The sequence below is a fragment of the Mytilus edulis genome, chromosome 1, assembly GCF_963676685.1.
Source record: "Mytilus edulis chromosome 1, xbMytEdul2.2, whole genome shotgun sequence".
Classification (NCBI taxonomy): Eukaryota; Metazoa; Mollusca; class Bivalvia; order Mytilida; family Mytilidae; genus Mytilus; species Mytilus edulis.
Window position 1 is genome coordinate 89,873,229 of NC_092344.1, and position 27,963 is coordinate 89,901,191.

Sequence of the window (27,963 nt, forward strand, 5' to 3'; positions counted from 1 at the left end):
AGACAAAAGCTACTTTGCTGATTTATATACTTGTTTTTTAAACACATTAATCTGTATTAATCTTAATATACTTGCTCGATTAAATCTTTTGTAACACAATGTTTTAGAGGGATGTTATAAAAAGTTCTGTCCCCAATCTTGTGACGTCAGTTCAGAATGGAGATATACAGTAGACCTCCGAGTCAAGTAAGTTGAAATTATCATTATTTTTAAGAGATACTTTTCCTGTAATCCTCATTTATTTATTATGTAGCGCACACACTTACTGAACCTACCCTCGTATAACAACCTATCCCCTCTCCAAAAACACAACGAATTCATTGAAAAATAATTAAGAATTCAAATAAAACTATTTCCCGTTTCATTTCGTACATATATAATTTCATTTAAATACACAAATAATAGATTGCCGAATAAATAGATAAATTGATAAATCAATCCATAGTCTAATGCCTTCCTCATTTATGTAAGAAAGTTTTTAAAAAGGTGCTGGTAATTTTGCTTATTATTTCATCAAATTTGAGTAAGCAGTTGTAAGGATACTTTGTCTTAAATTATTGTTTGAAGTAAGTTGGTGATACACATACAAAATTAGAACAATAAATAGGAATCAACTTAGCTTATTAAAGATTCCACAATTGTAAATTCAAACATTGACATAATAAAGTAAATTCATATTCGAATTAATCGATCAATCAGTCAATCGTTCAATCAATAAGAGAAAGACGACAAAACAGAAGTCGAAGGACAGACAACTTCATTACTAAAATTATACACACGAAAACAGAAATAACTCAAAAACTTAAGAGATCATAACTGAAGAACAACAAAAACAATGAAAAATCCACCGAAGCTATCAATACTAGTAAGCAAATCCTGCTCTGTCTGTGGAACCTATCGTGTTGCATATGACAGTTGACATTCTATAGTTAAAATCGAATCTTTGATATGTGCATGAAATGTCAGGATGAGAACATGATTTTGGGAAGAATAAACCTCAATTGGTATGGTCTTTTTCCATCTGTGTTATTTAAAATATTTAAGCAATAACATTGTGTTTTATTTCTTAAATTTCTTAGTAAAATGGAAATAGTTTTGTCATTTCGATTACAATACGCAGATTGAAAAAGTGATTTATGAATGTTTTCTGGTTTAACCTAACTAGTGTGACAACAACATCCATAAGGACAACCTGTAATACTATTCAATAATTTATAGCGGACATTTGCATTTGCTCATTTCACTGTTTTTAAATTGCTTCTTAATGGTAAAGAAAACGATATCCCGCAAATGTGTATATAGAGTAACACGAAAATAATTAAGTTAAAATAGCCCACGGGGAATGTTTATTGTTGGCGCAAAACTTTCTTGTGTGCAAAACTTACATATTTAAAAATTATCTATTTTTCTTGTTGTAGAAACCTTAAATGTTTCGTAAAAATGTCATAGGAATGATGGTTAAAATCTATATCTCATGAACTTCCATTCACGGGTTTACCTGACGTGACCTGTCAGGGCATGTGTGCCATTGGCATTATTATGCACCTTCCCTTTTGACCAATTTTAACTTGATGCAGGGTTTCCTAATAATGATTCTTACCCATGCGTGGTTCTATTGGTAAAATGGATAAAAAGTTCTATCAACCTTAACAGAAGATAACTGAAACATCAATCTATCTTTTTCCCGTTCTACCCATTCGTCAAGCAGCAGTATGGTCGTCCCTTTGCTTAGCAATACATTGTTAGAAGTTTATTAATCTTTAAAAACAGCTTTAATCCACTATATTCTACACAAGAAAATGCCTGTGCACAGTCAGTAATATGACAGTTGTTATCTATTCGTTTTATGTGTTTGATGTGTTTGATGAGATTTTGATTTTGCCATTTGATTGAGGATTTTCTGTTTTGAATTTTCCTCGGAGTTCGGTATTTTCATTATTTTATTTTTTGTTACTTTTAATGCACAAGACATGTGTTCTTAACCTGTAAACAGGAATTGTTGTATTATGGGCGTTCTGATACTAAACAAACAAAACAGTATAACTTTTAGACCTGCAAACATCTATAAAAATCTTCCAGTACATGTAGAACATTATGTCGTAGAACACCCTTATTCGCCGTGAACAGGTTGTAAACATGTTTTATGTACATAAATGAGACCTTTTAAACACTTGTGACAACGAACGAAAAATAACTTATATTTTTGGGGCAAAATATAACAAAATTATCTTATAAAGTATAAAAATATAAAGTGCAATAAGACGGACATGTTCTCGTTAATGACCCTTTGCTAAAATTAAAAAAAATAACTCTAATGCCAAAAGGTTGCAAACTTTAAAGGTCGTAAACACAAGATTATAAAAGTTATATATGCAAGGTTTCTAAAATAAGAAAATTATAATCGTACTGTGACCAATGACGTCAATACATACAAGTTAAAGTAACCGGTTAAAACCAGTGCAAGTTCTGGTCGACCTTGCAACTATTTTAACACAGGACATATTTATATAAATCTAACAAGACATTAAATAACACAGTTTTAAAATTTATATAAAACATATATATACATCTGAATGGTCAAATTAATATATCATATTTTGTTAGGGAACACACACATGAAATACGGCGAACCTAATTAAAATGTCTCCATTTAAAGTTGTATTTTACCCTATATGAGTCCTATATGTTTAATCTTTTAATCACTTACCATTTAAAATTAAACGCATGCTTGTCCTTTAATAATTCACCATACTGTGTCCTTATAACTAATTCACTTCTGGTATTGATTTAACTAAACCATAACAAATTGCATATATATATACTTTTCAGACATAAATGTTAAATGCCTTCAAAATGTTGACGTAAAGGCTAATATTTTGGTTTTTGGATAGACAAATATTGTTTATAACATCTAAATCAGTGTTATGGATTCTGAACCAACACCAGCTGGAGAAGGTCTCAAGAAATCAGTAAGTGAACAACATATGCCAATATTTATGAAACTGTCAAAAGTAGTTTACTTCTTTGATTCCAGTTTTGTCAGTTGCAGCAGATACTTTCACATTAAAGTCAAATGTTTTTGCAGAATGCACACACAGAATCAGAAGTATATAGTTCAATGTCCTTATGAGAATACATTTAGCTGATACCAACGAAATAAACCATCAAGTATCTTATGTTCACAGTCACAAATGCAGGACGTCTGGTATTCTTGCTATATGTATATATTGGTTTCTACAAGGTTTAAAATAGTGTTAGGTATCCTCAAATAAACAGTATATATAAAGTACTTTTGAAACACTGATTTTTTTTCTGTAATTGTTGTTTATTACAAGAATCACTTTTAGTTAATTCTAATGACGGTTTTTAGGGGTATTCATCGCACAATGATATGTACAGTTATTTCTTAGATATATATTTATCAACTAATAATGCCTACAGTCTGTGTTACTCTTGTTTCACATTTTAAAATGTTATTGAGCACACCCATCATGTGATTAATCGATATGTTAGTATAATTACTCTTCTAACTGAAGTATGTCGTACATTTTTTTTTTATCAAATCCTAGTAGCAACAAATTTAAGCAGTAACTTGTTTTATGTGAGCAAAAACAATAATATGTCAAAAACGATTTTTTTTTATAGTTGTTACAAGCGGCAAGAAAATGTGATATGGAGACCATGTCTAAACTTCTGGGCGAATGGAGAAATATTGATCTCTCGTTTACAGATGATGTACGTATTAATATTATAAGAAAGCTAACCGTTTACCATTTTTTTAGTGATCAAATTATCACTAACAGCATCTAGAAAATAGTTGTGTATACCGAATTATTTTATTTTATTTTGATATATGTTTCAGATATAAAGATGACAATGTTAACAGCTTTTTCATGTGCTACTTTTTTAAAGACAAAATCAAAAATGCAAAGGCAAAATTCATTTCTTTTCATGTAAAAGGCATTAAGCCATAAGGTCCTATAGAAATTATTAAAAAAAAACTTAAACTTAATAACTATGACCGGTCAGAAAAGACAATGATACAGGAAAAATAAAATTGCCGAAAATCGATAGGATAACACGAGCCCGGAACAATCCATTATGATATTCGTAATGCTCATTCTTTAGTTTTCTAAGCAGTGGTATGCTCACCTTTGTTTGTCTTTTCATTGGTTTTCGTTTTGTAAAGTTATTGTTGTTTCTTCAATTTTTATTGTTCCCTTTCATATATTCTGTCACTTGTATTATATTATAGTCATAAACAAGATACTCACAAATATATGAATAGCAGCACTGAAAATATAACCTTTCTTGAATTTCGACTCTTCGAGTCTCGGGCCAATTACAGCTTACCTAGATATATAAAAGGCAGTTAATACCACTATGTTATGCAATGAGGAACATGGGATACTGAATTTGCAATAAAGAATTTGTGATACGTGTTGTGCAATAAAGGATATGCGATATAAGCTATGTAATTAGGGTTATTTGATACAGAGTTTATAATACGGTACAAGCAATACAGGGTTGGCAGTACGGGACATGAGATACAGGGAATACGGGACATGTGATACAAGGTTTATATACAGGTTTGACAAATCGGCAGATGTGATGCAGGCTATGCCATACTGGGCTTATGATACAGGGTATGCAATACGGGACATATGATACAGACTGTGCAATAGTTGACATGTGATACAGACTATGTAATACGTGACATGTAATACAGACTATGTAATAGTTGACATGTGATACAGACTATGTAATACGTGACATGTAATACAGACTATGTAATAGTTGACATGCGATACAGACTATGTAATACGTGATATGTAATACAGACTATGTAATAGTTGACATATGATACAGACTATGTAATACGTGACATGTAATACAGACTATGTAATAGTTGACATGCGATACAGACTATTTCATACGTGATATGTAATACAGACTATGTAATAGTTGACATATGATACAGACTATGTAATACGTGACATGTAATACAGACTATGTAATAGTTGACATGTGATACAGACTATGTAATACGTGACATGTAATACAGACTATGTAATAGTTGACATGTGATACAGACTATGTAATACGTGACATGTAATACAGACTATGTAATAGTTGACATGTGATACAGACTATGTAATACGTGACATGTAATACAGACTATGTAATAGTTGACATGTGATACAGACTATGTAATACGTGACATGTAATACAGACTATGTAATAGTTGACATGTGATACAGACTTTGTAATACGTGCCATCTCATCTGATAAGGATATTGAAAAGCGGGTCTTCGTTTTAACTTTATCAGATATTTAATCAAAATTCTATAATGCCTCTTTATATATAATGTCATACTATGTCAGCAAATATTGCTATTTTCATAATACAAATCATGGCTGTTTTTCTCTTTTTAGGCTGGTAAAACTCTTCTCCACCATTGCACTTCAGCAGGAGATAAAGAAAATTCAATACTTTTATTAGAACGAGGAGCTCCGCCAAATAAAGCAGATAATGTAATTAGATCTTTTATATAATAATGCAGCTCATTTTAGTCTTTTCCGATCAAGAAATCGCTAGAGAAACGCTGACGTTTTGCGTCAAGCAATGCAGTAAATCATAGAATGTTTGAACTATCATAATTTTTTTTTATAAACTATGTATCTTATTTCTGAACTCTTTAGGTATCACTAATATGTCTTTTATATTGAGGTTTTATTCATATCGTGTACAATTCTACATGAATTCAGGCGACTATAGTTTATGCCCGCGTCACACTGTCCCGATTTTTACGCCGATGGCAACACGATAATGGAAATTTTCAAAATCGGGACTGATCGTATCAAGATCGGGCTATTCGTAGTGCCATCTTTAACCATCGTAGAACCATCGGCCACTTTTTCTAGCCTTCGGGGACAACTTCGGGAAGGGTTCTAAATTTTTTAACATGTTAAAAAATCCCCGAAGGTGCGTCCGATGTTGAGGGTTCGTATTGAGTTCGTATCACCATCCTCACTATCGTAATGTCACCGGGAATGCATCTTTGCACATCGTATTGCATTCGTGTTTCCATCGTTTCCATCGGGCAGTTTTGACATTACGATGTCTACACGAATGAATCACGAAGATACCCGAAGGTCTTACGATGGCAACACGACTTCGTGAAGACCTCGTAATCCCGTCCTGTTGCCATCGAATAAAAGTACGAAGGCGACAAGATGGAACTACGACGGCAATAAATCCAACTAAATGTAAGTTAATTTTCGCGTTAAAATACATTTAAAGTGCCATGCGCGATATGCACTGGTCAGTCTAATATGACAGTAAAGAAAGACGTTCACAAAACATGGAGCTCATATCATATGATTCTATGAGAACAAGAAAGGCGACAGCGTTGTTTCTATTAATTCAAATGGAACAAGAAGAGCAGCTATTACAGGCTCAGGATTTACTTTTACAAATAAAATATTATTTTTGTCAATTTTCCATATCAAGTAACATAATGAAAATCATAAACGCGCCTCGTACACCAACACTGCAGGTACATGTTTATAGGGAAACCAACTTTTTCTTCATTATTCTGATTTTTTTATGTATCGTCTGAGTTGTTGTCACACGAATGTTAACTCCATAACCATTTGTTTTCTATATGTCATATTTTGCCGCATTTGTTGCTTTCCCCACATCCTTCCTTTTGTCTATATTATTATGATATTCTCCTGGAAAGAGCTCTTTTTGAATAAAAGGGATCAACGAACCCATTACCTTACCTTTAAGATAAATCAGTAAACATGGGCATAATTATGGGTGATTATTCAGACTAGTGCACACATTTTACAGTTCAAACAAGGCAATGCCGAGCGTGGCATCCCCTCGTATGTAACATATTGGGGACAAATATGGACACTATATTTGTATATACACATGCAGAAAATGGTAAATTGAATATGCATATTTGATACATAAACTATTTTTCTAGAAATCAACCAAAACATTCAGTAACTGGAAATATACCTTTAATATTGTCTTTATAACCAGCAGGTAAAAAAATGAGCAACCAATTCCTGTGTATTATGCTATTTCAAGGAGAAAAACAAGTCCATCTGCATGACCTTGACCTTTGGCCTTGAACGTAAAAAATGTCAGATCATTACAAGGAGGAACAATATACCAAATGTGGTTAAAATCTTTTGAAGCATATTGGTTTTAGAGTGTCCACAAGGGTGATATTGCCTTGTATTACAACTGCCACTGTGACCTCGACCTTTGAACTTTAAAGTCAATAGCGCTTAAGATATTCTTAACAAGTAACACCATACCAAGTTTTGAGCATTTTGGGTCTAGAGTGTCAATAACAATTTTATATACACACAACTTACATGTAGTAGGCGAGGGGATAATAAACTAAGTTTTATAAGAATTAGACAAAAAGATCGATTTCCCGCCATGCATGGCAGACTTGTACAGAAACGATATGTTGTCGAAATTCTGTTCGTATCTTTTAGACATCGTATGGCCATCGCGCCATCATCGTAATCCATCGTGTAGCCTTCGTAATCCATATTGAAGCCTTCGTAATCCATCGTGTAGCCTTCGTGATCCATCGTGTAGTCTTCGGCTGAGATATAAAGCTTAAATACCCGTCTTCGGTTAACCTTCGTATGTCCATCTTTTGCTATCGTATATAATTTCGGCACCATCGTATAGACTTCGTTATTCATCGTACTTTCTTCTGTCACCTTTTGGTATTTTAACGAGATCGGGACCAACTTCGTACGAACTTACAATTTTCGCATTCGGGTGTCCATCGTATATAAAAATCGGGACAGTGTGACGCGGGCATTAGCAATGTCCTTTCGTTAATCGTTCCAGAAACGATATTTCAAGGTACCAAAAAAACACTCAGTGAATCGAATAAATCCAAAAGGAGGGAGACTTAATGCGTCGACCGAGTACATCCTTACATTTCCAGCCATGAAAATCCATATTCAGTCAAAATGCTACAATCGAGAATAGGACACATTCGGTAAAACGACATAAACTCTAAAAGGAAACTCCACATAATTTAAATATTCAGAGCTTTAAGATTATGCTACTTCTTTTAGATGGGATTGACACCATTACACTATGCCGCTAAGAAAGATTTCACAGATATTATTGAATCCTTGGTGACTCATGGCGCGGCTGTTAATGCCATAGATACGGTAATTACTTTATTCATAAAACAGTGTAAACAAGGAGTTTATATGAGATATACAGCCCGTAACATAGAAGTGATCGAATTGATGTTTCTTTACCGTCAAAATTAGCTACGTTACCGACAAACTTAATTGAGTAGTAACCGAACTATTGGTACTTTAACGTTAAAAAGATTGACAATGCTGACAAACTTTCATGTGTCGATAATCAAGTTTAATATTGATAATATTGAAAATAATTCTAATAATATGAAACAAAATATGTCCATGCACCATTTCGATTGGGCGAAAAAGTAGTCATTTCTTCAAAGTCAGAGCAGAAAAAAAAGATTTATGGAAGGACGTCTTGATTGTATTATTTCCTTTCAATTTTACCCAAAACTTAAAGAAATATACTGGTAACAATTAAAAAGGTGTTTGATAGGAATGAAGTCCTTTATTTTTTCGGACTACAATGTGTACCGTATGTGTCATGGATTTGAATTCTATCAATAACTTTGAAATGTTTTCTCATATGTAAACACTAAGGGGAGGACTTGTATTTGCACTTCTGTTAGAATATGTCTTCGTCCGTTTCAAATGCCAAACTTTTTTCTAGTACAGTTTAAACGGGAAAATTTAGTTGAGAATTCTTTTTAAATATGACAAAATAACGAGCAAAACTATTTCTTGCAATGGCACACACAGAGAATACTTTTTTTTAGTAAAAATCAGTAAAATAAATTTTCTCCAAAATATACCATGGCCAGGACCTGACAGTTTTTAGCAGTGTACAAATGAAAATCGTCCGGAAAACTGCTCTTGCTGTCATTTTGAGGGATTATGCAACATTTCACCTATTACCCATAAACAACATAGGTTCTCAATTACTAAAAAAAGTTCTAAAAGATAATTTCAAATCAGAGTAAACATATTAACTTCCTTATATCCAGTCAAATTTGTCTATAGGTTACACAAAGCTGGTTCTTAAAACGTTTGTATCAGGGAAAACATTTTTCTTTTACTTTAAAAACATGTCGGGGAAACGGATTTCCTAACGATTCACATATAATATTCCGTATTTCTGATTTTTTGTTCGATAACGTAAATTATACGACTTTTTTATGACTACGTGAACTTGTGCCATTAATTTTTGCTGGTCTTTAGGAAGACAATTTACAATTGTGCAGTGAACGAGGCACTTATACATAACCTTATAATTCTGTTTGGAAACAAAAATAAATTCCCAATATATAAATATACATGTATTATATGTCGTGTACATGATTGGAATTTGTAGATATAACTACCGCACAGAAAAAGTATCATGGATTTCGAGGCTTTCAAATTCAAGGTTTTGAATTCTACCCTTGTTGAAAACATGTGGAGACCTCTACAGTTCCTTAAAACATCAATTATTTTTTTGTAAATTGAGTGCCGTCTCCGTGAACATGCTAACACTTAATGTTGGAACGACTAGTGGTATCTAACAATATTTATGAAAACTTCCTTAGAATTATGAATATTTCTTCCCTGTCAGATATGGATCATATTACCAATGATAAAATGAAATGCCGTACATTACATCGTATAGAGGTTTAAATTTCAAGTATTCGTCAATAACTTAAGATATAGAGCAATTTTGTCTAAAAAATTTCAAATGTTAAAGGGTACATTTGTATTTTTTACTTCGATTTGAAGGAAATTTATTTCAGTTTTTTCTGTGACAAAGTATAGGCATGTTGGTATTGCAACAATGTATGATTGACATAATCCCGGTGACATAATAAACAGATAGCTATGAAAAAGAAAATATATGGGGTATTCTGTATCAGACGAAAGAAAAACTATTACAGTGTTGAATCCCATAAATATTCACAGTGCAATGCAAGCAGTATATAATATCTACATTGAGCAAATCGATGAGGTCATGTTTATTGTAGAAAACGTTTTACCGTTAAAGTGAAAATGCCAATGACAGAGGTTGATTATAAAAAATGTTTTACTGTGTTAAAAAAACTTCGACTTAAACAATGAAAACTTACACGTTGCACATTAAATATTTTGTCGATGAAGAAAATTAAATTATGTCACTTCTGCAATAAGTTTGTCGATAACGTAACTTATGCTGACGGTAAAGAAACGCGAATTCGATCACTTCTCTGTTACGGGCTGTATATGACCCCCTTGATGTAAACAATTTGGCAAATTGAATTAATAAAAAAGGATGTCTGTGTATGTTAAGGAGACAGAAATTCAATGGAAAAAAAACCTGAACAAGTTGCATCTACATTATAATACAGGTTAATATATATATATAGCGACATAATTATCGTCAGAATTTTTTTGATTGACTCGGGACAATTTACAGCTAGATATTATATAAAAACTTGTCTAATTCGCCTATAACTACACATTTCGTCTCTCTGGTGTTTTTCCTGATATTGCTGCGTTTAAAGAGACTCTCTTATTAACGTTTACGTATAAAATAGCAAACTTTAAGTAAGTGTTTGACATTTTCCTGAATAAATCGGTGGAGTTAGTATTTTTAGCTCACCTTTCCAAAAGGAAATGTGAGCTTTTGCCATCACTTGGCGTCCGTCGTCGTCCGTCCGTCGTAAACTATTTCAAAGATCTTCTCCTCTGAAACTACTGAACCAATTCAAACCAAACTTCATCTGATTGATTCCTAGGGTATCTAGAATAAAGTTTGTGTTTTAATTCCCATTTCATCAAAAAACATGGCCGCCATGGCTAAAAATAGAACATAGGGGTAAAATGCAGTTTTCAGCTTATAACTCAAAAACCAAAGCATTTAGAGTAAATCTGACGGGGTTAAATTGTTTATCAGGTGAAGATCTATCTGCCCTGAAATTGTCAGATGAATCGGACAACCTGTTGTTAGGTTGCTGCCCCTGAATTGGTAATTTTAAGGAAATTTTGCTGTTTTTGGTTATTATCATGAATATTATTATAGATAGAGATAAACTGTAAACAGCAAAAATGTTCAACAAAGTAAGATTTACAAATAAGTTAACATGACCGAAATGGTCAGTTGACCTCTTTAGGAGTTATGGCCCTTTATAGTCAATTTTTAACCATTTTCCGTAAATCTTAGTTATCTTTTACAAAAATCTTCTCCTCTGAAACTACTGGGCCAAATTCAACCAAACATGGCCAAAATCATTATTGTGGTAACTAGTTTAAAAATTGTGTCTGGTGACCTGGCTAACCAAACAAGATGGCCGCCATGGCTAAAAATAGAACATAGGGGTAAAATACAGTTTTTAGCTTATAACTCAAAAACCAAAGCATTTAGAGCAAATCTGACGGGGTTAAATTGTTTATCAGGTGAAGATCTATCTGCCCTGAAATTGTCAGATGAATCGGACAACCTGTTGTTAGGTTGCTGCCCCTGAATTGGTAATTTTAAGGAAATTTTGCTGTTTTTGGTTATTATCATGAATATTATTATAGATAGAGATAAACTGTAAACAGCAAAAATGTTCAACAAAGTAAGATTTACAAATAAGTTAACATGACCGAAATGGTCAGTTGACCTCTTTAGGAGTTATGGCCCTTTATAGTCAATTTTTAACCATTTTCCGTAAATCTTAGTTATCTTTTACAAAAATCTTCTCCTCTGAAACTACTGGGCCAAATTCAACCAAACATGGCCAAAATCATTATTGTGGTAACTAGTTTAAAAATTGTGTCTGGTGACCTGGCTAACCAAACAAGATGGCCGCCATGGCTAAAAATAGAACATAGGGGTAAAATACAGTTTTTAGCTTATAACTCAAAAACCAAAGCATTTAGAGCAAATCTGACGTGGGGTAAAATTGTTAATTAGGTCAAGATCTATCTGCCCTGAAATTTTCAGATGAAACGGACAACCCGTTGTTGGGTTGCCGCCCCTGATCATGAATTGGTAATTTCAAGGAAATTTTGCTGTTTTTGGTTATTATCTTGAATATTATTATAGATGTAGATAAACTGTAAACAGCAATAATGTAATGCTTGGGGTATACAATGTTTTTTTATACTTTCATCATAAATTATATTACGAACACGAGACAAACGAGACATTTCAGTGTGTCCACTCTTGTTTTTGCTTTTGAAGAAGATATGACAGAATCGAAGAACCATTTATATAAATTGAAAACCCAAAATAATCATTGATGGAAGATTTAAGCAAAACATTTAAGGTGAGCGATTCAGGCTCTTAAGAGCCTCTTGTTCTTATCGCCAGGCATTGTTTAATTCCATTAACATTGAATTTCTTTTCGTCGTTTTCCTCCTCAGAAAACTGCGCAGACAGCATTACACATCACTGTATCGAAGAATTTTCTGACAACAGCTCAATTCTTACTGTTTAGCGGTGCAGATGCCTCAATGAAAGATAAGGTAATATTTGCTCACTTCGCTAGATAATTTTGTTCCCTTTGTTAATTTTAACTATGAAATACAAGTTAATGAGATCTATGAATGGTCTCTCCCGTGTACTATTATCTTAATATGTTGTTGGGTCTTTTTAAATGATGTTTAACCAATCTTAAATGTAACAGAAAATGATAAAACTCATGTGCCGGTTATTATTTTTTTTCTAATCAATAATCATTTTACAGAATTAAATGTGCCAATAAGTCTTATTGTAAGTGTTAAATTCATGTTTAAAAAAATGTTTCAGGTCAGTTCATGTCCTTTTTTTTTTTTACAAAAAAGAAGTAACTTGATATCAATTTAATTTACTGGTTTGTGCTACGACTACATTATTCAAACGTGTTAGCCTTTGTACATTGATGTGCAAATCTAATGAATTTTTAAATTAGATATGCGCAATCTTCCGTTTAAAAGACAACAATTGGAACATTTAAAATATGTGTAATATAGTAAAAATATTAGGTAAATCGGTTTGTATACGTTCTTAATGTTCATGAATGTAGCATACGATGTCAAAATATTTGGCTCAAGAAAATAAAAAATATGGATATAGTACGACTTGCAGAATAAAAGGAATACAATGTCAGTTACGTCCTTGAGTGATTATCTAATAGACTGTGGAGATGTAAATTTCTTTGTTTCAGTAAGTTATTAAATGATTCTCTTATTTATAATGTGTTTGGTTTTTTTCCAACTGTTTTTATTCGAGTAGAACAGTTCTAAGGCTATATGAAGACGAAATGCGCCTCTGCCGTCCTAAATCATAAGTAGCGATACGACGGATATGTTCCAATTGTCGTAACCACAAACTCTCCCCTTTTCCTCGAATGTTACTAACCGAATAAATCTATCATTTGATGTGTATTTACACGAACAACATTGACGAATATCACACGTGAAGCAGGATCGGTTTAGTCTTTCGAAGGACCTGAAACCACGTATTTTTTGGTAGGGTTTTGTATACTGCTGTTTGTATGTTTGTATGTTGGAACTTTTTCACTTTTATTTTTGCCATAGCGTCGTGATTTTTTTTATTGAGTTTGAATGTCCATTTGCTATGATCCCTCACTTTTCTTTTGCAGAAAAGAACATTAATATATATTTGAGGGATTTTTGTATTGTAACCATTGGCCATCAAAGATTTTCAGTTTTAAGGTTCCCACACAGCTATGCATGTGCTTTTTCATATACCATTTTGCTTATTTTCTCCTGCTTTTCTTCAAAATGTTTTTGAGATATTTGGTTACCTAAACTGATTTGGTTTTAAAACTGGTCACCTGAATATATTCATGTGTATATATGTATACGTAGGACGTGAATGCGATTGTTATATCTGTGGTGTAGTTACATACACTCTGTTTATTCAAAGACAGCGTATATATACAAACACAATGTGTAACAACACGTGGTGTATTTATATAATAACCTCTTTTGAAAATGAATAAGAATACTTCAGAATTTCAAACAAAGCGAATCTGGTTCCCCGATTGAAATTTCCACAACAAAAGACGATAGAATACAATGTACTACATTTGTGAGACGACTATAAAAAGAAAAACAGTTTCTTCATATTATTATGAACATTTAAATAACAAATATCTTACACATACTTCATTTATTATGTCTAGAAAGTTGGTTTTAACTTTCAAGACAATTTGATGACCGATGTGGTATACACAATTTATATTTGTCCAATAAACCAGTTTAATAAAAGTATCACAATCGCCTACTGAAAATGTTCTTTGTTCACATATACTTATGTTTACAATTGGTAACAAATAAAACTGAATAATCAAATAATTTGATACTAAGAAGCTTATACATTTTTCATTTCAATATTTTCGCTCTGCAAAGCTGTTACTTTTATCATCATTACAAGTAACAGTTAATTATATTGTTTTACTTATTGAATTCTAATCTTTTGAGAGTATTTCCCTAAATGGGAGCTATTGAATTTGGTAATTTATCAGAATATCGTTGACGAATTCCCAGAGGATACTTATTCGTCAATTATATATTGATGCTTGTCAAGTTTCATATCTAAAACAATGATATACTATGTATGTCGATTTCATAAAACTAAGTGAATATTTTCTAAAATGGATGACTGGAATATTGAAGATGATTTAGATGAATTGTTACCGGTAAGTTATTTTTATTTTTGGACGGAAATTGTTTTGTAATTAAAGAATTAAAAATAATAAGTGAAGGAACCAAATTTGACATACAAAATAATATCGAAACTACTCGATAAAACCTTTAACATATGAAGATTAGATAAAAGAGGGGCGAAAAATACCAGTGGAACTGTCAAACTCATAAATAGAAAATTAACTGACAACGCCATGGCTAAAAATGAAAAAGATAAACAAACAAATAAAAGTACACAAAAAACAACATAGATAACTAAAGACTGAGCAACACGGTCATATCTAAGTTCAGATTACTTCAAACTCTATCTTTTTTTTTTTAACTCCAATGTGTTCTATAAATACAAGATTGTCAAATTCTTGTTTTAAACGAAAGTCTGCAACGATTCTAGTATATATATTAAACAGACATTCTGACGTCACACCAAAGACATGCATTTTGACCCTGTGATCTAAGGAAATGCTGACATGCTGCCAATTAATCAATTACGGAAAAAATATATCGTACAGTAATTATGTCATACTGTTAATCGATCAATCAGTAGATCAAATTTTTACACGAAATCAGAAACCCTCTTTGACCATTTCATGGCTCATAAATAAGAAACACTTGAAACGTAAGAAAATCTAACAAGTATATATGGCACGCCGTTTTTATATTTATTCAAATTTGAAGATATTTTATTTATTTAACAAGATATTTTATTAAGTATTAAGATATCTTTCTTTTTTATAAGATATCTTATTTAATTTGAAAGTAAATAAGATATCTCTATTAGTTTATAAGATATTTCTATAAGTTTATAAGATATCTCTATAAGTTAATAAGATATCTCTATTAATTAATAAGATATCTTAAAAAGTATATAAGATATCTTACTTCTTTATAAAGATATCTTTTAAATACATACTTTATAAGATATCTTATTAATTAATAGAGATATCTTATAAACTAATAGAGATATCTTATTAACTTATGGAGATATCTTATATATTAGATAAGATATCTTTATAACCAATTAAATAAGATATCTCTTTAAGTTAATAAGATATCTCTAAAAGTTTATAAGATATCTCTATTAGTTTATAAGATATTTCTATAAATTGATAAGATATCTCTATAAGTTAATAAGACATCTCTATTAGTTTATAAGATATCTCTATTAGTTTATAAGATATCTCTATAAGTTAATAAGATATGTCTATTAATAAATAAGATATCTTATAAAGTTTATAAGATATCTTACTTCTTTATAAAGATATCTTTTAAATACATACTTTATAAGATATCGGATTAATTAATAGAGATATCTTATAAATTAATAGAAATATCTTATTAATTTATGGAGATATCTTATATATTAAATAAGATATCTTTATAACCAATAAAATAAGATATCTCTATAATTTAATAAGATATCTCTAAAAGTTTATAAGATATCTCTATTAGTTAATAAGATATCTCTATAAGTTAATAAGATATCTCTAAAGGTTTATAAGATATCTCTATTAGTTTATAAGATATCTCTATAAGTTATTAAGATATCTCTATTAATTAATAAGATATCTTATAAAGTATATAAGATATCTTACTTCTTTATAAAGATATCTTTCAAATACATACTTTATAAGATATCTTATTAATTAATAGAGATATCTTATAAACTAATAGAGATATCTTATTAATTAATAGAGATATCTTATAAACTAATAGAAATATCTTATTAACTTATGGACATATCTTATTAAGTAAATAAGATATCTCTATTATAAACTATATAAAAGATATCTTATATAGTTATAAATTAAAAGAGATATCTTATATTTTAAATAAGATATCTTATATATTTAATAAGATATCTTTATAAACATTTTAATAAGATATCTTATTTAATAAATCAGATATCTCAATTAATATATAAGATATCTCATTTTGTTATTATACAAATATAGCCTTTGTATGAGGTCGATACAAGGATATATTGACCTGAAAGAAGTATATTGACTGAGGACGAAGTCCGAGGTCGATATACTTCTTTGGGTCGATATATCCTGTATTGACCTCATACAAAGGCTATATTTGTTATAAATTATTATTAATTTCTGACCATATTTGTGTCAAAATCGTCATTTAGGTTTGTTGGAATTTTATAGATATTACATTCTCCTTTACAATAACAACATATTAGTTGCTATTTCATTTACTTTTTTTTTTGGACATCTTATGTATGTGAAGATTTTTTTCGTCAAATAATCGATCACAGATATCATGTGTTTCAAAACGTTAAACAATATCCTGAAATTCATTACATGACATCACAAAGTATATTGGTTTTTAGATATTCTAAAAATAACCGTGCAATATGCTTTTTGCAGGTCAATATGCGTTTTGCTATCCGCCGTTTTCTCTCTACCTTCGAAAATATAGTTTAACAGTGGCGGATCCAGGGGGGGGGGTTCCGGGGGTGCGCACCCCCCCCCCCCCTTTATTTTTGCCGATCAATGCATTTGTATCGGGACATATGTTTTGCACCCCCCCCCCCTTTTGCCCTGGGTTAGCCCTTGGTTAGCACCCCCCTTTCGAAAATTCCTGCATCCGCCCCTGTTTAACATATGACTATCCCTAAACGAATTAAATTTGTTTAAATATACGAATTAATAATATTAAGATATCTCAATTAGTTCATAAAACATCTTATTTAACTAAATAAGATATCTCGAAATTGAATAAATATAATAACGGCGTGCCATAAGTATAGGAAAAACAAAAATGCCACAGTTTTCCCATATATATAGCAAAAGAGTAAATTATACTTCATGAACCTTTGAAAAGCTAAGCTTGCATGACTTATTTACACAAAGCTTGAATGACTTATTATCACAAATTAAATGATCCTTTTGCATACAGTTTTGCTGCATCTTTTTTGACAACGTTGTAGTGTAGAAAATCATATTAAATGTTATCTACGTACTAATGATAATACTAACGAATTACAATAATATTATTATTAACTTATTAAAGTACACGAAATAGGTAACAATTCTACCTTGTAAAAGTATAGTTTTATATTATTAGCAAGGAAAATCACCAATAGCATTATGCAGATCAAAAGAAATGCGGAACTTGCTTGCGGGTTTTGCCCAGAGTACGCAAGGTGGTCTTCGGTAAGTTATTTTATGTCATCTATTTTGTAGTTTACTAAATAAGGGGTACACAGTTTAATAATATAAGGAATTGTTACTGAATATATCAGCAGAATTTATACTGTTTGAGATACATGTACATGTGTAATTGTGTAATTTTTCGGAGCTTATAAATAGATATCCCGTCGTCGCAAGTTACTTTATAAGGTATAATTTACTTGGCGTTTGACAAAACAAAATGTAACATGAAGGCACTTGTTTTTGAACATTTAACATTTTTTCAACATTTTGATCACATTAACAGTAACTTTTCGTGTCTTCTATAGCCACAAACAGTTTGTGTCATTCGTTTGTATACATGCACAAAAGTTTGGCCGTTCACGACTCCTGACAAGCAAGTCGATTTCGAAAGGCTATGATGCATTAAATTGATTTTGCTATTTTTGGAATTATTTTCAATAAGTTATAGCAATGTCTGATCGTTTGAATTATAGTTATTTAAAAATAGCCACACCTATACAAGATTTATCGCCTGTATGTGTAGTATATTATAGTATATGTAAATCAAAGAATTGTATTTGTACATTTACCCATTGCTTTATATTATCGATCGAATTTAAAGTTCAAAATATATGGATATAATAAAGCCACATAGACTATACAGTGGCGGATCCAGGGGGGGTTCCGGGGGTGCGCACCCCCCCTCCCTTTATTTTTGTCGATCAATGCATTTGTATCGGGACATATGTTTTGCACCCCCCCCCCCTTTTTGCCCTGGGTGCCCTGGGTTAGCACCCCCCCTTTCGAAAATTCCTGCATCCGCCCCTGCTATATGACTGCGTTTCACATGTTTGTGAGAAATCAACACAACTAAACTGTGACAATGATATATATAACAGCACAACATATAAGAACAAATGTAGTAAACTTCAATAAGACTATATATACATATCGTCCTGAAGACTGAATTACAATTTTATCAAATTAATGATTTTAATGATCTAATTTTTTCGCGGCATCTCAGTCAAAACGCCAACAGAAGTTAAAAGATGTTACAAGCCTACCATCCTCCTGAAAAACCAAAACTGTTTAGTCACACTTTGGTTTGATAATAAGTAAAACGTATCATAAATATGTTTTCTGTAATTACAGAGAAATTCAGTTACAAACAGTTGACATGCAAGGTGGCACCAAAACATTTTGTGATCGCCTCGATCTCATAATAGATTATACAGATGCTTCACCTGACGACAAATTTTCTGTAATGTGCCGGAAGCAAGCTATTGACTATTCTGACGAGGACTTCGGACTTACGGATAGGGACGAAATTTTTAGTGATGTCGTTAACTACAGGTTAGGTCGGAAAGGTCGACAAACTACAGCTACCCTCACTGTACCGATATTTGGTGAACTTGAGATAAAAGAAGAGCTTGTGCTGAAAGGAAATCGTGGCTTTTCTGTTCCTATAACATCACTCAAAAATGAAGGGCAGGTGAGATCCCTCATTGCTTTTTGTTATCTCCATATGTTATTATAATTAAAAAGAACAAATCGACCAAACAATGTACTTCTTTTTTTAGCAATTGATATACATGACCCTGATTGAATCCCACTGTATTTTTTATGCAATAGAAATAAATCTCTTTAAATGTTTGCCAAACAAACTACTCTACTTAAAATGAAAAGGCAAAACACAAAAAGAAAAGAAAGCATTATTTTGAAAGCAAACCATAGCAGAATTTAAATAACCAATACTTTTAAAAACAATTGATATCATCAAGCAATTTATTTTTAATTTCAGAAATATTATGCTATCGTGACGATTGATATGTCATTACTTGATGCTTTCGTTGTTGTGAGTCGTCCAATTAAAGAAGTTTTCAGTGTAGATTCGACAGCTGTTGTCCTCAAGTCAATGGTTAATCCAGGTGTACAACTAGTCATTCCTCCTGAAACATTCGATGAAAGAACAAAATTAACCTTAGAAGTAGGTAGTATTATAATAAGAATCAAAGATTCTAATTCCGAGGGCAAATGCTTAAAATTATCCGGACGCAACTTTTGTTTATGAAATAGCTGTAGTAGTATAGAACAATAGTTTATATTGTTTAATCAAGAAAATAGTTGAAAAGTTATAATAAGATGCTTAACATTACTGAATAAATCGCAATTAAAAAAAAATTGTCTTGCTTATTTTGCAAATAAAATATGCCTTTCATTGCTTTTCAGATAACAGATTCACCAAATCCTGAACTTTTTGCAACCACTAAAATGGAAAATGTTTACTCGTGCACATGTTTTTGTAGCGTTCATACAGAAAACAAAGTTGGACCAAAAAATGATGTCATATTTCGTTTTCCATTGCCAGAAGAATACGGTCAAGGTGGTCAACTGTATGCATTTCAATCTAATGTGTATGAAATAGGAGATGTCAGTGCGGATAGTTGGGCAGCCTTAAATACAAATCTCAATATTTCTAATAAACTTGTAGAATTTTCGTCACGAACATTTTCAGTGTAAGTATTTATTGCCCACAAGTAATTGGCAAAATCAAAAGCTCAAACACATCAAACGAATGAATAAAACTGTCAAATTTCTGACTAGATACATATACTTTTGGTTTTATAGCTAGCTAAACCCCTTACCTGCATGACAACAACATAAAACTCCACCACATCGACAACGATGTGTGAACAAAACAAAATGACATCCACTGAACATCATCCTTTATTTTCAACAAGACAGAGAGAGGAACATGATATTACTGTATATTGAATTCTGTTCTGTACAAACACATTGATTTCATTATAGAGGATCATAGAGAACAAAAGTGAATTGATAATTGGTCCAATGTTTTGCCTAGATGTTTTCGGTATTTCTCGAAGTTCTTCCCTCGTGTTTTCTTTCGTTTGAACTCGTCTGAATAATACGTTTTTCACCAGTGATCATTGTATCTTTATCATTTTTACTTGTATTTTTGTTTTCATTGTATTTTAGTAAAGCATGTGTAGAAACGAAGAAGGGAATCGATCCTTCAACATTAACAGATAAGGTACACATCGCATTTGAAAAAGCCAAACGACGAGAATATACTGTTATGTTTTTAGTCATGTCAAAACGCATTGGCAATGGAAATACTTTTACCATCATTGTTGAGTGTACCAAAGTTGAAAATGCCGAAAGTCGAAAACAGTATTGGTTAGAAGAAGGATATACTGATCAAAAACCTACGCAATCGTCATGGTTTGATGCTTATTCCAGATACAAATATAGATGTAAACTAAGCAAGTCATTTCAAAATCTCCTTGTGAACGATTCTGATGAAGTTTATCTGCAGTTCCATGCAAGAAGGATAAATTATCAGTGTTTTACTCTGCAAATGGCAGAAAACTTTGACGAAGCTAAAGGTGATTTGCAGATATTTTCTGTTAAATCGACGAAGGCACGAGATGAAAATAAAGATCTGTCTATACGAACTGAGAAACCTGATAAAACACAACCAGACAAACCATTAGCAACTATTTCCATTCAACTATTTCGAAATGTTAGACCACCACTCATAACTCCAAATATCGCTCCAATGTCTCCTACCATGGATGATTTTAGATCGCCAACTAGAACAACGATTACACCGGTAGATGTTACACCATCAATGTCTAGAATGAGTATGAAAGTTGTCAACTTTAAAGAGGAGGCGAAGGGAGATCCTTCCTGGAAAGGTATATCTTAAATATTTTTGATTGTTGACGGTCTTTTGTATATAAAATTAAGAATGGAAATTGGGAAGGTGTTAAGGTTCATGTGGACCCTTTGGCTAAAATGGCAGTATTTTCACCTCAAAATTTTCTCTGAGTACAGACAAACCTGCGCATCTGTAAAAAATTTCAGGCATAGCATGCCCTAGTTTAATAAGTTTCAAATATGTTTAATGTTTAAGAAAAATAAAAACTTGCCAGGATTTTGCAGTACACTTTTTTTCATTCCTCCAGAAAGTGCCAAAATAAACTAAGTTTGGAAACAGGTTTGAGAACTTCCCCACAGGTAATAATTGAAGTGAGCGGTATTGATTGACATGAACAATAGATGGACAATAGATACCTGACAATAATTGGTGATTTAACTGTGTACCTGAGTGGACCATATCAAGGGAAACTCAACTGTTTGTTAATTTTATCATCTTCTGCAGGAACGAAAAAAAGTGCACGGCAAAATCAGTTAAGTTATAAATTTTCTAAATCATACAATGCATTTGAATTCTATTTATCTAGGGCATGCTATGCCTTAAAACTTTTCCAGATGCACAGGTTTGTCTGGCGTATAAAATTATAATCCTGGTACTTTTGATAACTATTGTCTGTACTCAGAGTAAATTTTTAGGTGAAAATACATCCATTTTAGCCATAGGGTCCACATGAACCTTAAACAGTTAAAGAGACAACAGCACATATAAACGTAAAATGTTTTGATACTCTCTGTAACTCTACTTTGACTAGTAACGTTTTGAATTTCATAACGAAACTTACAAAATTATCCAAAAACATGAGGATCTATTTACTAAAATTGAAATGAGAATGAGACTTTTATACGTGTTTTTTTTTTAAATTCACAACCACTAAGGTTGATAGCGCTGTTTATCCCCGATGATCTCATTAGCTACAGTACTTACATAGTTGAGTAATGCAATAAGGAAGACGGATTATATAAGTTCTTTTTATTTCCAAATCACTAATTTTCTATTTTATAATTGTATTTTGTACATTTTTGAAAATAAAATATTGTTTAGATTAATGCAATAGATGTTCACCGATGTTCAAATCTCATAAATCATCATAAATATACAATCAAGGTTAACTAACAAAACTGGGAGAATCGCATAAATCATCATAAAGATACAATCAAGGTTAACTAACAAAACTGGGAGAATAGCATAAATCATCATAAAGATACAATCAAGGTTAACAAACAAAACTGGGAGAATAGCATAAATCATCATAAAGATACAATCAAGGTTAACAAACAAAACTGGGAGAATCTCATAAATCATCATAAAGATACAATCAAGGTTAACTAACAAAACTGGGAGAATAGCATAAATCATCATAAAGATACAATCAAGGTTAACAAACAAAACTGGGAGAATCTCATAAATCATCATAAAGATACAATCAAGGTTAACAAACAAAACTGGGAGAATCTCATAAATCATCATAAAGATACAATCAAGGTTAACAAACAAAACTGGGAGAATCGCATAAATCCTGAATACGAGATAACGGGTGTGTCCAAATGGTACGAGTCTCCAGCTAAACTCTCATCACCCGCCACACGAATACACAACCAGTCAAAATATCACATCCGAGATAGGATAATCCATGAAATATCAGATCGGATACATCGTATATTACAAACTTTTCTTCTATTCTCCGTTGATTTTAGAATTATTAAGAATTATCGCCAAACTCCCTCATGGAAATTTCTTACACATACTTTACTTTAAGCATTGAGTTTGAGCATTTCTGATGAAGGTAAAATCGGTGCTGTGGAACCACCTAGTTTATAAAGTATTATGTTCATTCATTAACTTTTGTAAGGACTTCAAAAATTAGCCGAAATACATGAGGATTAATAATAAACTCATCACAGATAACAAAAGTAAAATTTATTAATTGCGTCAGACACGCGTTTCGTCTACAAAAGACTCATCAGTGACGGTCGTATCAAACCCCACTTTAGATAGCGCTCGTTATTTCTACTGAGTTGGTAAGTATTATGAAGCGCTAATTTTGAATGACTTACATAGATACACAAAATGTAAAGTTCGAATAAAACGGCATACGTCGATACTTCAAGAAGCAGTTATATTTGTTATATACTAATTTAATTTATTTCAATTGCGCTTTTTCAGAATCCATTATTTTCCAATGTAAAGCAATTTAGATGTTGCTAGTTTGACCTTTGATTATTTTTTGAATTTTCTCCTTATACAACAAAACATTTGGTTTCTTAAAAAAGCAACAAACGTAAATAATTGTTGTCGTACATTTGAATAAACATAAAAACTCGATTGTCTATGCTTTCTGATTAATTTTTTATTAATTATTCTGTTGTTCTTTAGGATTTACAAATGACTCGTTTTTACATGGACTATTAGATCAGCTGGACGAAGAATGGTATAAGCTAGTTGTGTTACTGGGAATTCCTTATAAGGAAGTTGATAATGTACTTCATATGACAGAAGCTACGCAAGACCAAAAAATATATCATGTAGGCATTCACATATAGAAAAATCGTCCTTTCATTAACTTATGGAGTAGAATTATACCAGCAAGACATTGTCCAACTGATTGTTCCCACTCATATATTCATGCAATAAGACTCAATTAGTGAACAATTATTTTAACAATTGCAAATAAACGAAAATTTATAATAATGCAATTTTTCATTTCTGATTATTTTATTTCTAATTAAATTAACACAATATGAGAACTTTGAATAACATTTCTGTTTTTCTATTTTAACGTCCTTAAACTTACGAGTTTTGCGGCCAATTTTTTTCTTCAAGTAACGCTCTTAACAACAATTTATTTGTCTTTTAGACCGCTTTCAATCAAGATTTTTTTTAGCATACGAGATGTATATCGAATTTGTATAAAATCGGATATCTCATTGTCCTTTGCACACAGAACACGGATAAAGTATCATATACATAAAAAACATGGTGAGGCATATAAAAATTGGAAAATTTTATTTGGAACAAAATTCAAAAAATATTTGGAACAAAATAAAAAGTTTTATTTAGAACATTTTTTTCTATTTAGAACAAAATAAAAAGTTCTATTTGACAACAAAGGCCTATTTTATTACTTGATTTCAGTTTTTACTACGATGGAGAGATAGTAGTAGAGCAAGAGACGACCTCGGAATGGCAAATCTTATAACTGCTGTGTCAAAAGGAGGCCGGCGAGATATATGTACATCAATTTTGCTAGATATGAAACAATGGTAATTTAATGACTGAAACTGATATTTCATATATGCTTAGAATTTTATCTAATGGTTTTGTAATGATTCATTGAATCGGTTGTTGCTATCACATTTTTCACATTAGAATCCAATTATATCGATATTATCAAATGTTTGAGAATGATGGAAAAAGAATATAAATTATTTGGTCCTCAATTTCCAAAGTGGTTTTACAAATCAAAAATCAAAAGTTCAAAATCATTAGCAGGAGAAGAATAAACTTATCAACAAATTGAAAAGATGGAAAATTACTGTCAGTATATTTATTTGCTTCGCATGGGTATTTCTCATGAAAAATTATGAATAAATCGTAAGTCAAACAAAAAAGCAATAAAAAAAATCAACATACAGTATTTGAATTCAGTACACAGGTCTGTGATCACCACTATAGATGTATTATTTTGAACATTTTAAGCAGTATCGACCAAAACATTATCTTGTTCCTATTGAATTGTGTGACAAATATACTTAAAACTACGATAGTTTTAGAAAATAAGTTGTCAATAAAAGATCTCGAAATATATCGACCATAAGATGCAAACATCTGCGGCAATTATCCTTCTACTGTAAAAGAAAATTGAAAACTTAGTACCTTTATATTATAACTGTAGTCACATGCATGTCTACTGAAATTTCATTGGTCTTGTATAATCTGAATATCATTGCAGTGAAAACAATAACATAACGTGAAGTTCAAAATGAAAAACTTTGTGCATGATGAATTAAGGCAACAGTAGCATATCGCTGTTCAATAATCATAAATCGACTTAACTAAAACAAATCGGGTCACAAACCAATACCGAGGGAACATTTCAACTATAAGTGGAAAACAGTGGAATAACAGAAACACTGAACTGTAACTGTTCGTTTTGTGGACATTTTACCAGGAGATATTCTTAGGCATTAAATGAGATCATTTGGGGAGCATAGTACAATATCGGACATTACTTAAGACAATTTCGACAAGATACCATTATGTTCTGGTGCTTGTTAAATGACATAAAGTTCTGTTTAATTTACAGGTATGAAAATGACGGCAACAAGAAAACTAAATTTTGGCGATGGGTAAACAAAGCTTTTACAGATTCTGACATATACAACCCTGGAGGTAAATCCTTTTGTTTCAATACAGTTTTGTTTATAATAACATTAACACAGTGATTAAAAATGCAAAGCATATGATATCAAGCACATCAGTCAGGATTTAATACAATTCCGTTTGAAATGAAGAGATAAGACCTTTAATACTTTCAACCTGTTCTTTCATATTTTACATTGGTGAAAATGTTTATCTAAATTTACAACAAACCGAGATAGTGTATTTTTTGTGATGACTGTAGAGGATGGGTAATTGCTATAAGCAAAATTCTGGAGTTCATTTCATTCTATTCGCAATGCAAATATACCAAATTGGTATTAGCCTTCTGTAATGCATACAAAAATTACAAACTCTTATAAAAAAAAATTGAGGGCAAGTGAAGTAAGCTAAACAACCAAGACAACGACAAATAGAATGTGAAAATAGTTGACACACTAAAACAAAAGTAAAATTAAACAAGTTAATCATCATATGGATTTTACTTTGTTATAAATATTGTCAGTAGTTTTTATCAAACGGACAAAATCTATCACATTGTATGATTCTTAAAACAAAAGAAACAAGTGAACTCTTATGTTTTTAATAAAGTAATAAGTTATGCAGTAAGTGTTTTTTTTTTGTCTCAGTACAAACACAAAAACTTGATCTTGAAGTAAAAATAAAATATCATAAGTAAAAGTAAATTCAATGTTGACAAATTTTATTGTAGATTATCCACCACCCATGTCTGATCAATTCTTGGTACTGTTAACTCAGTCGATAGAAAATCCTAATTTTGAAGTAGGTGTGTCTCTCGGGGTGTCTAGAGTTGATACTAACAGCATACTGGAGGATAAATTGATGGCCACTGAAGAACATAAATTACTGGCGGTATTTAATTTTCCCTTTTTATTTTACTGTAAATACATCATGTGCACTATTTTTAGTAATATATATTTTTTCAACTTTTGATATCCAAATACGAACGAAACTTATAGGTTCCATAAAGAGTGAGAGTTGAATATCGCTTGATATCAAATCGAGTTATTTTAGAGTTAAAAATAAAATGATGTTCAGTATTTGTCACTTTGATTTTTGATGTCTTGAAGAATCTGCGTATCCACATAATTTATAAATTCTATTTTGTATATGCGTATAAAGACCACAATTAAGGTATCTTTTTCATGTCATTTGTTTATATAGATGAGAAAAAAAAAAGTTGTCAATAAATTTTTGCGGGTTATTTTTCAGATTTTTATTGAAGCAAGAGATAAGAAATCATCAAAAAGTGAGGCTTTAAGGGGTTTTGTTAATGCTATGGGCGAGGTAGAGATGCTAGTTGGAAAGAAATGGGTAATAATGGCAGCAGAAAACTGGTAAGATTTATAAATCTTTTCAAAGTAAAAAAGGTTACCACTGTTATAGTCGGTACGATTACCATATTTACAACGGTATATTGAAATATTTGTGTTGGTAGTCTCCAAAATATTTTGACTAGAATTATCGAGTGAAAGTAGAAGTAGAAGTATTGAATTCAAACTTGGATGAAAGGAGGCGGATACATATGAGATTTTGTTGATTTGGAATCATAATTAGAAAGAAAGCTGTCTAACATTTGTTTTCTCTGTATAATCATTTTATAAGTGTTGTCACCACAAATAAGGTCTTTTTTTGTTACAGTTTGAAACAACTTGTATTGAAACACTATATATGATATAATTTCATGATCTATGATGAGCTTATTTTCAATTTAAAATATACTTCTTTCTTTAAATAATCATAATTTTATTGATATATTTCAACAGGCTGGAATCAAACAAGAAAAATGATGATCCTTTTGTCAAAGAAGTGGAATCAGTTTTGCGGCCTATGCACTTGACCAGTTGACTATTTGTACTTGAAAAAATATAATAAAGATATTTTGATTGA

General features: G+C 31.4%; 1 protein-coding gene across 2 annotated transcripts; it reads left to right on the plus strand.

The window, feature by feature from the left end:
- The first annotated feature begins 77 nt into the window (after positions 1–77).
- LOC139494256 (uncharacterized) lies at positions 78–27,963 on the plus strand. 2 transcript variants are annotated; one of them, XM_071282429.1, is made up of 17 exons: positions 78–186; positions 2,830–2,969; positions 3,646–3,735; positions 5,437–5,535; positions 8,125–8,223; positions 12,502–12,603; positions 17,866–17,954; positions 19,086–19,425; positions 19,735–19,920; positions 20,163–20,449; positions 20,931–21,652; positions 24,049–24,197; positions 24,808–24,935; positions 25,979–26,064; positions 26,765–26,925; positions 27,286–27,410; positions 27,840–27,963. In XM_071282429.1, exons 2-17 carry the CDS (start codon positions 2,925–2,927, stop codon positions 27,919–27,921), a joined length of 2,790 nt encoding a protein of 929 aa, XP_071138530.1. In that variant the 5' UTR covers positions 78–186; positions 2,830–2,924; the 3' UTR covers positions 27,922–27,963. The 2 variants fall into 2 exon arrangements, with proteins under 2 accessions (XP_071138530.1, XP_071138534.1); XM_071282433.1 differs by lacking the exons at positions 78–186; positions 2,830–2,969; positions 3,646–3,735; ... (1 more) ...; positions 8,125–8,223; positions 12,502–12,603 and adding an exon at positions 13,077–13,282.

Bases quoted from the DNA above. Each gene is read 5' to 3' on its own strand.
- LOC139494256 (XM_071282429.1), top strand. From the start codon at position 2,925: ATGGATTCTGAACCAACACCAGCTGGAGAAGGTCTCAAGAAATCA. The intron at 19,426-19,734 runs GTGAGATCCCTC...TTTTAATTTCAG, and splicing joins CACTCAAAAATGAAGGGCAG to AAATATTATGCTATCGTGAC. The intron at 24,936-25,978 runs GTAATTTAATGA...TTTAATTTACAG, and splicing joins TTGCTAGATATGAAACAATG to GTATGAAAATGACGGCAACA.